Source organism: Carcharodon carcharias, chromosome 31, assembly GCF_017639515.1.
Source record: "Carcharodon carcharias isolate sCarCar2 chromosome 31, sCarCar2.pri, whole genome shotgun sequence".
NCBI lineage: Eukaryota > Metazoa > Chordata > Chondrichthyes > Lamniformes > Lamnidae > Carcharodon > Carcharodon carcharias.
In genome coordinates, this window is record NC_054497.1 from 17,039,060 (window position 1) to 17,053,097 (window position 14,038).

The 14,038-nt window shown below is 45.1% G+C and overlaps 1 protein-coding gene across 7 annotated transcripts in view; it reads left to right on the forward strand.

The window, feature by feature from the left end:
- The window catches only part of LOC121271771 (dickkopf-related protein 3-like), a 44,266-nt gene that overhangs the window by 9,151 nt on the left and 21,077 nt on the right, over positions 1–14,038 (forward strand). For all 7 annotated transcript variants that reach the window (XM_041178029.1, XM_041178027.1, XM_041178028.1 and 4 more), the window contains one exon: positions 1,746–1,880. In XM_041178029.1, the coding sequence (XP_041033963.1) occupies positions 1,746–1,880 (135 nt within the window). The remainder of the gene's footprint in view (positions 1–1,745; positions 1,881–14,038) is intronic.

The window sequence follows — 14,038 nt, forward strand, 5'->3', positions numbered from 1 at the left end:
CTATTTCCTGTCATAGGAGTGAGCTGCCTAAGAGGCAGAAAGCAGAGAATAGTACTGAATGTTCACCAGAGTGGAGGGACATAAAGGACGGTGTCCCCAGGATTTGGTATTAGGGTCATAGCTATTTTTGATATATGTGTTAATGAGCTTGTGCATACAGGGCATCATTTTAAAATCTGCAGATGAATGAAACTTGGAGGTGTAGAAAATAATCAGAAAGAGATTTAGTAGAATTGTAACAGGGATGTGGTCTAGTTGAGAGAATAGAGAACTTGGGCTTACTCTTCATAGAGTAGAGAAAATTAAAAGGGAGATTTAATACAGAAGTTCAAAATTCTGAAAGGTTTTGATAAGAATAAATAAAGAGAAACTGTTTCCTCTGGCAGGAAAGTTGGTAGCACAGGTTAAAGTTAAATGCCAAAAGAACCAGAGGGGTTAAGAGATTTTGCTTCTGCAGTGAGTTATGATGATCTGAAATGTGCTACCTGCAAGAGTGGTAGAAGCAAATTCAATAGTCATATTCAAAAGGGAATTGGATAAATACTTGATGTGGAAACATTTGGAGAGCTGTGAGGAAAGAGCAGGAGAGTGGGACTAATTGGGTATCGTTTTCATAGAGCTGGCACAGACAGGATGGACCAAACTGCCTCATCCTGTACTGTATGAGGTTATAAAGTTTGAGCAGTTTATGTTGGTTATCAGAAATCTTAGGTGCAATTACTGTGTGGTTTAATTTTGGTCTAATTGAAGCCCCGTAAAACATCCTGTGGCACTTTTCAACAACAGAGTCCATTTTTAAAATTTGGATTTTAAAATATGTAGGTTGCTATGGTGCTATCATACGTGCACGATGTGCTCACCTACCTACCTGAGCCTAAATATTAATGACTAATGTCAGGTCATAGTTATTTAAAGAATGATTATAATCTACATTTAACACTTAAAGGGGATTTGACCTCTAGGCCATGTCCCAAAATCATAATCCCATTCCTTACAAGTAGAGTAAACCATTCCTCTCTTCAAACAGAATCTGAAGGAGAGAGAGATGGCCCTTAGCTCTCTCATTAACTGTAGTTTGGAAATCTCACCGTTAAACGATAGCCAGCCTGGGTCTGACCTGCTATATTTTCTTGTGTGGGTCCCTCTGTATAGAATTCTTCTGGTTTTACTCCCTGGATCACAATATAACAGTAAAAAGCTCAATTTGAAACGTTACAGCCTTGAGGATGCAGAATGTTAAAAAAAAACTAGTCAAAAATGAAGTTTTTATTGATTTTCATTTCCCTGTTTAAATGTAAAAGTAATTGTGACAGGACATTGTGTGGGGAGTAGACGCAGCAGAGAGACTCTATGCCACTCAGCTCCAATTTAGTCATGTTACTAGGGGTGGATGCTGAGTGGAGACTTCCTGAAAGGGAAGGGGCACTACTGGGATACAAATCCTAGACCGGTTGATCAGGAGTGGACTGTCTACATGCCCGTTAGTTGTGTAGCTCAGAAACATTACCCAAAATAAAATGGGGAAAATAAAGTAAGTTTATCCAATTTGCATATTTATTTAAAATAAAAACTTTGCTGCTTCCTACTTTCAATAAGATGGGTCCTCTTTGCATTTGGCTTTAGCTTTTAAGGGTTCACCGAGTACTCTCTATCATCCTTAATTATTCATATTATGTTTGCAGATATCACAAACAATAAATATGATTCAATTCTAATCCTTGTGTGAATATTGTGTAACATTTCAGGAGGCTAAAAGTGACTCAGACGGGTTTGTAAAAGTGGTTGACTTTGACAGTCTGCCCTTAAATTATCACGATGAGGAGAATGAAGAAGAACTGGTTGGAGACAAAATCTTCCACAAATATGAAAAGATTGACAAGGTAAGCAGAGATCATGCTGATGCAATGGTTGGCAGATTAAACAAAATGTGGACGGTTGTGTTAGGAATTGTAAGTTTTACACTGGTTCATTATACGATGGGCGGAATTTTCCGGTCCCGCCAAAGTCAATGGGCTTTTGGACGGCCACCGCATTTTACGACCCCACCCCCACTGCGACAGGGCTGTAAAATTCTGCCAGATGTGTGATTTGTGATCAGTAGCCAGGCTCTGCCTGATGTGAAAGTACAACAGTCTTCATATCGGGCAAATCAAAACTTTTATTCGAGCTTTTAATTTCCAGAATAGGAATGAAGGTGAAAAATTGGACAGAGAAATGGATGAGAAAATATTTATCAGTATGAGAGTGGAATTTGAAATAGCAGGATGAATGTGATTGCTTCTGTTTTGGGTCTCCTGTTTACAGATATCACACACAATCTGGGAGGAACTTACTACATATTTGCAAACCTGCTCAAATATGATGCCAGATGCTGGTCACCACACTTTGGGAAGGATGTGAGGGCGCTTGACAGGGTGCAGAGGGGATTTACCAGATTGGTTCCAGGGATGAGGGATTTTAGCTGCAACGTTAGGTTGTCTGTTCTTCTTGGAGCAAGGGAGATGTGATAGAGGTGTACAAAATGGTGAAAGGTTTGGATTAGACTGATAAGGAAAAACGCCTCAGTAGCTGATGGTACAAAGATTAGGGGAAACCGATGTAAAGTTTTAGGCAAGCGGTAGAGGGGGCATGAGGAAGAACTTTTTTACACAGTGGGTGGTAATGACCTGAGACTTGCTGCCCAGGAGGGTGATTGAAGTGGGGACGATCAATGATTTCAAAAGGACATAAACTTGCAGGGCTTTGGGGATAGAGTGGGGGAATGGAACTAATTGGATGCGTTTACAGAGAACTAGCATATACTCACTGGGCTGAATGACCTCCTTCTGTGCCCTAATGACTCAATGGGCTGAATTTCCCCCCTGTCGTGGGGGGGGTTGTGCTGGGGTGGGCAGGAGCGAGTGCGAACCTGATCGATGCCCCTGATCGGAGGGGGGGGGGGGGGGGGGGGGGGGGGGGGGGGGGGGGGGCGCGCTGCCATATTACGTGGGCAGGCGGGGGTGATTCCCTGAGTCTGGGTGTGTCTCAAGGAGATTTGTTTAAGATTCAAACATTTAAATAAAGAATTGAAAATATTTTAAGACATGTCCCCTCATGTGACAGTGTCACTTGAGCTGGGACATGTCAAAGAACATTAATTAAAAATTGTTATTTAATTTATAAACACTTCATGAAACCTCATCCCGCCCGTGGATGAGGTTCCTGATAAATGCGAAGGCCTCCGGGGCTCTTTCCCACCCCCCACCCCCCCCGCCCATCAGCCTTAAGATTGGACGGGCAGCTCATTTAATTGATTTAATTAGTTTCAAACAAGCCTTAATCAGCCTTTGACAGTAATGTCGGGATTGCCTTTCCAACTTCACTGCGCATCATTTTATGTGTCGGCGAGTGGGTCCCGCCCCCACCTGTCGACTGGAAAATTCTCCCCTATGTCTAGTGTAAGAGAGGTGCAGACAAATCAAGATCGCTCTCGGTTAATGACTGGCAGATGGAATGTGGAGACTGTCCTGTACATTTGTGCAGGACACATAAAACGTGTATGTAGTTATTTGTCACTAGTTTTAAAATGGGCAGTTACTTGTAGGATTGAGTGGATGACGTAAGGGAGGCTTTTCTCTTTACAAACCCAGAAGAATGATTCCCTGGAAGGGTGGATATAACAGGACCTGCAGCTGCTAAAGCGTCTGGCCCAGTGTCAACATGCAAAAGAATTGAGAACTGGCATTACTGTTTGTTACTGTTGATTTTCTGGTGTACTCGGCCATGCTCCCGGTTCCTGGTGTTGGGAATGTTCTGGCTGCTGCTGAATGCTAACAGATAGAAGTCCCAAATGTCTCCTGCTGCTGACTGTAAAGAGCTTATCTTCAGCAAAGCTCTACTTCAAGGTGCAACTGGACACCCACAAACCTTGCAGTTTGTGGACGATTCTGACATGAGCATCCTCACCCCAGATGACCTCTCATTGTTCACATCTAGCCTGGCATTTGGAACATTAGCTGTGACTTGCAGCTACCAAACTGTATCTGTGTTTGATTCTTGCTTGTTGTTTAAAGTCTGAAAGTGTGTTCATTCTGGAGAACTCACTAAATAATCAAAAGGTGAATTCAGTTAGAGGTTTAATTGCTGTCGCTGAGGGAAGGTTTTGTAGTTTGGTGGCTATTTTAAATTCTAAGTGTTATTAAGATCAGACAAACCATCAGGAAAAGATGGGCTTTCTTTCTCTTTCTTAAGATTATACAGCTGTTCAGTCTGAAGATTATACAGCTGTTCAGTCTGCTGGATCTCTGTCCAATTCAATCCCACAGCTCAACCTTCTCTCAGTAGTTCTGCAAATTAGTCCTCTTCAAATGACATGTCCAATTGTCTTTTGTAAGTTCCTGTGAGATCTGATTTCACCACCTTTTTATGCAGTACATTCCTGATCTGAACAGCTCTGTGCGAAAATAATTGCCCCTCTTTCTCTCTAGTTATATTGCCAATTATTTTAAATCTATGACTTCTGGTTACTTGCCTATTTGCCAGAGGAAACAATTTCTCTCCACACTCTTTCAAAACCTCTCGTCATTTTGAATACCCATATTAGGTCTCCACTTAACCTTCTCTGCTCTGAGGAGAACAATTCCAGCTTCTCCAATCTCACCACAGAACTGACGCCTCTCATACAGTGTCTGTTATCATCCTGGTAAATCACCTCTTTACTCTCTTCATTCCGAATGTGTGCTGTCTAGAATTGTATACAATCCAGCTGAGCTCAACCAGAGAATTGGAAAGCTTTAGCATGATTTCTTCAATTTTGTTTTCAATGACCTTATTTATAAAACAAGTATCTTAAACGTTTCTTTCTTAATTGCCTTATCAATCTACCCTGTCACCTTCAACTATTTGTGATATGCATATTCTGGTCCCTCTGCTCTTGATTTCACCACCCCAGAGGAGGACCATTTAGATTGTACTGCCTTTCTAAGTTGTTTCTTCCAAAGACCATCCTTATCCATGTTAAGTTGTATCTGACGTGGGTCAGATTTTACCGGCCTGTCTATGTCCTCTAGTCTGCTACTATCTGTTACTATTTCATGATGTTTTGACCAGTTAGACACAATTGTGAAACGGACTTTACATTGGCACTTTCAGTGAGAACAGTTCTTGAAGCAAGCTATATAGACGCATAAAAATTTCAGGTGCAATATCTCTTCCAGATGTTTTGAACAAGAATCAAAGAAGAAACACAAATTAATGAAAATAATGTAAATCTTTTCACTTGTTCTCCAAATGGAGAAAATATAAAATTAGCAGAAGGACAACATTGATGTTGGTGGAAGTGTGGATGTAACTAGAATTATTAACCGTCCAAGCCCGAATGGAAAACTATGTCACGTGAAACTAGAGTTACCACCCAGGCGCACAAGCAACATAATATGGGAGGGAAATACTAACCAGTGTCCTAATTGAAAACTTTAAGCAGAAAAATATTGTTGAAATATTCTTAACTTAAAACATGGAATTACAAAATATCAGTTTCTCAATCAGTGCCCCCAGATCCCCCATACATAACCAAGAATATTCATTCATCCTAATAGACCTACTATTCAATACTAGCTGACAGCTGACAGCAAGAGCAGTAGTTCCTCAGGGTAGTGTCCTGGGCCCAGCCATCTTCAGCTGCTTCATCAATGACCTTCCTTCCATCATAAGGTCAGAAGTGGGGATGTTCGCTGATGATTGCACAATGTTCCGCACCATTCGCAACTCCTCAGGTACTGAAGGAGTCCATGTCCAAAAATACAGGCTTGGGCTGACAAGTGGCAGGTAACATTTGCACCACACAAGTGCCATCTCCAACAAGAGAGAATCCAACCATCGCCCCCTGATGTTCAATGGCATTACCATCACTGAATCCCCCATTATCAACATCCTGGGGGTTACCATTGACCAGAAACTGAACTGGACTAGCCATATAAATACTGTGGCTACAAGAGCAGGTCAGAGGCTGGGAATTCTGTGGAGAGTTTGAAAAAAAACCTATCACTAAAACCCGATCACTGAGTTGCCACCTGAACATGTAGCGTCTGAGCTCACTCTGAAATGGAAATAAATAATAAAATTATATAATCCAGGAGAATCGCTGACTTCCAAGCTCAGCTGAGAGGAAGCAAAAGCCAGGATTCGACAAATTTGAGACTTTAAAGTAAAATGCCGAGCAAGAAAACTCTGCAGTCAGTCAATTCAGGCAGCAATTGCTGACAATTTTTTATTAACTGAGCATGATCGCCATTGTAGCAGAGCCTGCCAAAACTGGCAAACGCAGGAAATCCCTTTGCCTCCAGCTAGATGGCAGCACCGCCTTGAAATTCAGAAAGCTCTTAAAGCAGAACCTACACTTTTAAAAACGTAACCATGGATCAGAATTTCACACTTCCAAATCAATTCGGACTAATCCAAGGCCCAGATCAGTTACATAATTGGGGACTTTGGAGGAAAAGATTCCTAAGATACAACATCGCTTCATGTTTACACAAAAAATCCGAAGCTGAGCAGGTTAACACGCTGCTTTACTCAGACCCGATTGCAGGTGACGTTATTGCAAGACAGAGAATCGATGAATCATCTGCTAAATTTGATTCAATGTTTATTTTAATCTAAGAAGCAATAAAATACTCGAGCTAAATTTAACAAGCGAGTGCAGCAGACAGGAGAACCTGTTGAATCATTCATCAATGATCTGTACAGGGTGGCAGAAGGTTGTGAATATGGAGATTTAAAATCTGAACTCATCGGAGACAGAATAGTGGCAGGAAGAGTGGACGACACACTCCCTGACCTCGTGAAAGCAAAGGAAGATCTAACCCTGGAAAAGTCAATCCGGATAATTCAGCAGTCAGAACTCTGAGCAGCACTCAACCATTTTAAGGGGAGAAAGTAAACTGCGGGGCAGGGGCCAACCCACAGTTCAACTCGTTCAGCAACAAAGGCATGAACACTGGAGGCCAGAGGAAGCAATACCCAAACTGTCCAGCAGAGGGACCATGCCAACTCTGTGGAGCAAAGCGCCCCCACAGGTGGGATCAATGTCCTGCGAGTTCAGTCCAACGCTTTCAGTGCAACAGGATTGGCACTATGGCAAAGTCAAAAACTCTGAAACGCCCAAGGATTATCTACAGGGTTGAGACTGCAAGCCCAGAGGACACATACTCATGTCTCTTGGTGAAGACAAAGATCTTGGTTTCTGATTTTGGAATGAGGACATTTCAGTCAATGGCCACTGAATACATTTTGAATTAGACACAGGAGCCAGCGTAACGGTCTTGTAAAAAGAGCCATAGCTGGTGACCCAGCAGCTGGCACCACCCACAACACCCATATAAGGTGCAGGAGAGTTAAAGCTCCCAAAGAAAAGCCCCCATGCAGGTGACACTGAGATACAAGGATAACACAATTGGTGAGACCCTCTTTATGATCTACAACCGGGACTGTTCATTTCTAAACAGCAAAGCCTGTGATGAACTTAACCTGTTGCTGATTGACCCCGTCAATCCTCTGTAAGGGTCTGGCTCCAAATCAAGTGTGAGTTCCTGAAATTGTTTGGTTTATTCATTCCTGGGATGTGGTCTTCACTGGCTAGGCCAGCATTCATTGCCCATCCCGAGTTACCCTTGAGAAGGTGGTGTTGAGCTGCCTTCTTGAACCGCTGCAGTCCATGTGGTGTAGGTACACCCACAGTGCCGTTAGGGAGGGAACTCCAGGATTTTGACCCAGCGACAGTGAAGGAATGGCGATATATTTCCAAGTCAGGATGGTGAGTGACTTGGAGGGGATTTTCCGGATGGTGGTGTTCCCATGTGTCCCATTCTTCACAGGACCAGGACAACTGAAAGATGCACACAGGATCACACTGAGGGAGGATGCTAAAACCCATGTGCCTGTTCCTGCCACAGAAGATTCCCCACCCACTCCTGAAGCAGCAGCTGGGACGAGATGGACAAACATGGGAACCATGTCCCCGGTCACATCACCAACTGCATGAGGGTCCCAGTCCCAAAACCAAACAGGTCCATCTGTACCTGCGTGACCTGATAGCTCAATAAAACTGTAGCCAGAGGAGCACAGCCCATGTCCTCCATGGATGAAAGCCTGACTAAACTCTTGAAGAGCACCATGTTTTCAAAGTTAGACACAAACAGCGGCTTTTGAAAACTTCCCCTTGATGAAGATTTCGGGCTGCGGAGAATGTTCATTCCGCACTTTGGCATGTTCTGCTTTAACCGCCTGTCATTAGGAATCACGTCAGCAGCGGAAATATTCCAACTTACGATGTTGGCCTTTTTGCAGGACATTCAGGGGGCCGTTTGCCACATGGACAATGTGTTGATTCACAGTGCAGCAGTGGATGAACATGCTGAGAGATCCAGAGCACCTGCAAGAAGCAGCGCTAACACTGAACAACAAATGTGAGTTTTCACAGACATCAAATCAATTCCTTGGCCATTGTCAGCAATAAAGGCATCATGGCAAACCACCCTCCCCCCCCCCCAAAAAAAAACCAAGGCTCTCTGTGAGTTCCCAACCCCTCCCCAATTTCAGGCCGCCAGCGATTCTTGGGGATGGTGAAGCAGCTGGCAAATGTTTTCTTGAATTTGGCTGGGACTCGCGCCAAGGCGATGCTGCTGTCCATGGACATTCTGGCCCACTACAGCCCAGCCCTGCCCACCACCACAGCAGTGGATACTTTGCCCCCAGGCCTGGGAGTGGTCCTGTTCCAGGAACAACTGGATGGAAGGCACCGACATGTGTAGGAAGCCCCCGCAGACACGTGGGCGCGCAAGGAGTTTTCAGACGATATCATCGGCTTCAGGGTTACAATCGAATTGGACCACAAGCCACTAGTCTCATTATTGGACGAGAAGGAGCTGGCAAAGATGCCTTCCAAATCCAGAGGCTCCGCCTACGGGCATGAGGTTTGCCTATGAGACCTTGTCCAAGGTAAAAAGCAGACAGCAGACACCCTTTCAATGGCCACCGTGGGCCTCCTGACAAATCAGGACATCAAGCTCATCGAACAGCTGGAAGCGTACTCCCAATTGTCAAGGAGACGCCTACCAGTGAGCACAAGTAAACTGCAACAGATCCACCAGGAACAAATGCACAATTTGGGGGCCGGTCTCCGTAGACACTGCCAACAAGGATGGCAGAAACCAAACAGAGGGACCGTGAAAACCATGTTCAAACAACAAAAACACTTTACAATTATAGATGACCACCTGGTCCATGATGAGCGGCTGGTCATCCCAGTCTCCCTGTGGCCAGAGACCTTTCAAAAAATACACCAGGGCCATCTGGGCATCACCAAGTGCAGGGCATGGGCCCAATCCGCTATCTGGTGCCCGGGTTATCCAAGGCGATTGAAGACACCATTGCAAGCAGGTGTGTGCGTTGCACAGGGAGGACCAAAGAGAGCCCCTCATTCCCACACAATTCCCCACCTGGCTATGGGAGAGGCTGGGTGTTGACCTGTTCATCTTCAACAGCAAATTGTTCCTTATAGTGGTGGATTACTCCTCCAGAAGGGCTGAGGTGAAGCAACTGTGTCCCGCTACCACAGAGGCAGTAACTAAGGCACTGAGAGAGATGTTCATGAGCCACGGTGTCCTGGACAAGATCATGTCTGCTAACGGCCCACAATTCTCCAATAAGCACTTTGTGCACTTTGCCACCTCATCCAGCTTGCACCACCTCACTGGCTGCCCGAGATACCCACAGTCCAATGGGGAGACTGAAAGGGGGGTCCATACAGTGAAAGCCCTCGTATTAAAAAAAGACGAGGACTTTCCCACAGCACTGTTCATAGACAGGTATCCCCCCCCCCCCCCCCCCCCCCCCCCCCCCCCAACAATGTGGCTTGCCCCCAGCCAAACTCCTGATGGGCAGGAAACTCCGCACACAACTTCCAACTGTGCCGAAAAATCTCATGTCACAGTTGGTAACCAAGGATTAGCAGGACATCCAAGCAAGAGAGCAGTCCTACATGCAGAAACAGCCTTCTACCTAACATAAGACCATAAGACATAGGAGCAGAAATTAGGCCATTCGGCCCATCGAGTCTGCTCCACCATTCAATCATGGCTGATAAGTTTCTCAACCCCATTCTCCTGCCTTCTCTCCGTAACCTTTGATCCCCTTACCAATCAAGAACCTATCTATCTCGGTCTTAAATACACTCAATGACCTGGCCTCCACAGCCTTCTGTGGCAATGAATTCCATAGATTCACCACTCTCTGGCTAAAGAAGTTTCTCCTCATCTCTGTTCTAAAAGGTCTTCCCTTTACTCTGAGGCTGTGCCCTTGGGTCCTAGTCTCTCCTACTATTGGAAACATCTTCCCCATGTCCACTCTATCCAGGCCTTTCAGTATTCTGTAAGTTTCAATCAGATCCCCCCTCATCCTTCCAAACTCCATTGCGTATAGACCCAGAATCCTCAAACGTTCCTCATATGTTAAGCCTTTCATTCCAGGGATCATTCTTGTCAACCTCCTCTGGACCCTCTCCAGGGCCAGCTCATCCTTCCTGAGATATGGGGCCCAAAATTGCTCAGAATATTCTAAATGTGGTTTGACCAGAGCCTTATAAAGCCTCAGCAGCACATCCCTGCTTTTATATTCTAGTCCTTTCGAAATAATTGCCAACATTGCATTTGCCTTCCTAACTACCGACTCAACCTGCAAGTTAACCTTAAGAGAATCCTGGACTAGGACTCCCAAGTCCCTTTGCACTCCAGATTTCTGAATTCTCTCCCCACTTAGAAAATAGTCTATGCCTCTATTCTTCCTACCAAAGTGCATGACCTCGCACTTCCCCATGTTGTATTCCATCTGCCACTTCTTTGCCCATTCTACTAACCTGTCCAAATCCTTCTGCAGCCTCCCCACCTCCTCAATACTACCTGTCCCTCCACCTATTTTTGTATTATCTGCAAACTTAGCTAGAATGCCCTCAGTTCCTTCATCTAGATCATTAATATATAAAGTGAAAAGTTGTGGTCCCAACACTGACCCTTGCAGAACTCCACTAGTCACCAGCCACCATCCTGAGAAGGACCCCCTTATCCCCACTCTCTGCCTCCTGCCAGACAGCCAATCTTCTATCCATGCTAGTACCTTGCCTCTAACACCATGGGCTCTTATCTTACTGAGCAGCCTCCTGTGCGGCACCTTGTCAAAGGCCTTCTGGAAGTCCAAGTAGGTAACATCCATTGACTCTCCTTTGTCTAACCTACTCATTACCTCCTCAAAGAATTCTAACAGATTTGTCAGGCATGACCTCCCCTTGATGAAACCATGCTGACTTTGCCCTATTTCACCATGCACTTCCAAGTATTCTGAAATCTCATCCTTAATAATGGACTCTAAAATCTTACCAATGACCGAGGTCAGGCTAATCGGCCTGTAATTTCCTGTCTTTTGCCTCACTCCCTTCTTAAACAGGGGGCGTTACATTAGTGATTTTTCAGTCCTCTGGGACCCTCCCGGACTCAAGTGATTCCTGAAAGATCACCACTAACACCTCCACTATCTCTTCAGCTATCTCCTTCAGAACTCTGGGGAGTAATCCATCTGGTCCAGGTGATTTATCCACCTTCAAATCTTTCAGTTTTCCTATCACCTTCTCCTCGGTAATGGCCACCATACTCACCTCTACCCCCCGACTCTCTTGAATTTTGGGGATGTTACTCGTGTCTTCCTCCACGAACACTGACACAAAGTACCTATTCAGTTCCTCTGCCATTTCTTTGTTCCCCATTATTACTTCTCCAGCGTCATTTTCCAGCGGCCCAATATCCACTTTTGCCTCTCTCTTACCCTTTATATATCTAAACAAAACTCTTGCAATCTTCTTTTATATTACTGGCTAGTTTACCCTCATATTTAATCTTCTCCCTCCTTATTTCTTTTTTAGTTGTCCTCTGTTGGTCTTTGTAGGCTTCCCAATCCCCTAGTTTCCCACTGCTTTTCGCCGCATTGTATGCTTTCTCTTTAGCTTTTATGCTGTCCCTGACTTCCCTTGTCAGCCATGGTTGCCTCGTCCTCCCTTTAGTATGCTTCTTCTTCCTAGGGATGAATTTTTGCTGTGTCTCCCAAATTACTCCCAGAAACTCCTGCCATTGCTGTTCCACTGTCTTTCCTGCTAGGCTCATCTCCCAGTCAGTTCTGGCCAGCTCCTCCCTCATGCCTCTGTAGTTGCCTTTATTCAACTGTAATATCGTTACATCTGATCCCAGCTTTTTCCTCTCAAATTGCAGGGTAAATTCTATCATATTATGGTCACTTCCTCCTAAGGGTTCCTTCACCTTAAGCTCCCTTATCAAATCTGCGTCATTACACATCACTAAATCTAGAATTGCCTGTTCCCTAGTGGGCTCCACCACAAACTGCTCCAAAAAGCCATCTCATAGACATTCCACAAATTCCTTTTCTTGGGATCCACTACCATCCTGATTTTCCCAGTCTACCTGCATATTGAAATCCCCCATGATCACTGTAACCTTGCCTTTCTTACACGCCTTTTCTATCTCCTGGTGTATCTTGTGCCCCACATCCTGACTACTGTTCGGAGGCCTGTACATAACTCCCATTATGGTTTTTTTTACCTTTGCGGTTCCTGAACTCTACCCACACAGATTCTACATCATCTGACCCTATGTCGCATCTTGCTATCGATTTAATTTCATTTCTTACTAACAAAACAACCCCACCCCCTCTGGCAACTTGCCTATCTTTTCGAGAGGATGTATATCCTTGGATATTTAGCTCCCAGTCCTGATCCGCTTGCAGCCATGTATCCGTGATGCCCACCACATCATACCTGCCAATTTCAATCTGCACCACAAGCTCATTTACCTTATTTCGTATGCTGCGTGCATTCAGATACAACATCTTCAGTCCTGTATTTCCCATCCCCTTTTTCATTGACGTCCCTTTATCTGATGTGCTTGAAGTTAGGTTCCTAACCCTTTCCAAACACTCTGCTCTATTTTGTGTTCTGGAGACTTTAATAGCCTCTCCTGGGCTCTCCTTTCTTTTCAGTTTTTTCATAATTTTCCATCAAGTTGAATCCACCCCCCCACACGCTAACCTGCTGCTTTTTTTCCCATTAGTCATACTTCTTGGAGTTTTACCCTTCCCTCCCTCCCACTTCCTAGTTTAAAGTCCTGTTGACCACCCTATTTACCCTTTTCGCTAGAACATTGGTCCCAGATCGGTTCAGGTGGAGACCGTCCCAACGGTACAGATCCCTCTTGTTCCAATACTGATGCCAGTGCCCCATGAAATGGAACCCCTCTTTCCTGCACCACTCCCTTAGCCATGTGTTTACTTCCCTTATTCCCACGTCCCTATGCCAATTTGCACGTGGCTCGGGTGGTAATCCGGAGATTATAACCCTTGAGGACCTGTTCTTTAATTTAGTTCCTAGTTCCTGATAATCCCCAAACAGGTCCTCTTTCCTAGTCTTACCTATGTTATTTGTCCTGACGTGGACCACAACAACTGGATCCTCCCCCTCCCTCTCCCTCTCCAATATCCTTTCAAGCCGGTCAGAGATGTCCCTCACCCTGGCACCAGGCAGGCAACATACCATGCGGGACTCTCGATCCCGCTTACAAAGGAAGCTATCAATTCCCCTAATTATAGAATCCCCTACAACTACCACTTGTCTTTTTGCTCCCCCGTCTTGGCTGGCCTCCTGTGCCACGGTGCCATGGTCAGCTGGCTCATCCTCCCTAAAGCCCTGTTCCTCATCCACACAGGGAGCAAGTACCTCGTACCTGTTGGACAAGGTCAAGAGCTGAGGCTCCTCTGTTCCTGAACACAGGATCCCTCTACCTGCCTCACTTGCAGTCACACCCTGCTGACCCTGACCACTGACCGAACTTGAGGTACTTAATCTACTGGGTGTGACCGTCTCCTGAAACAAAGCGTCCAGGTAACTCTCTCCCTCCCGGATGTGCCACAGCATCCGGAGCTCGGACTCCAGCTCATCAATTCTGAG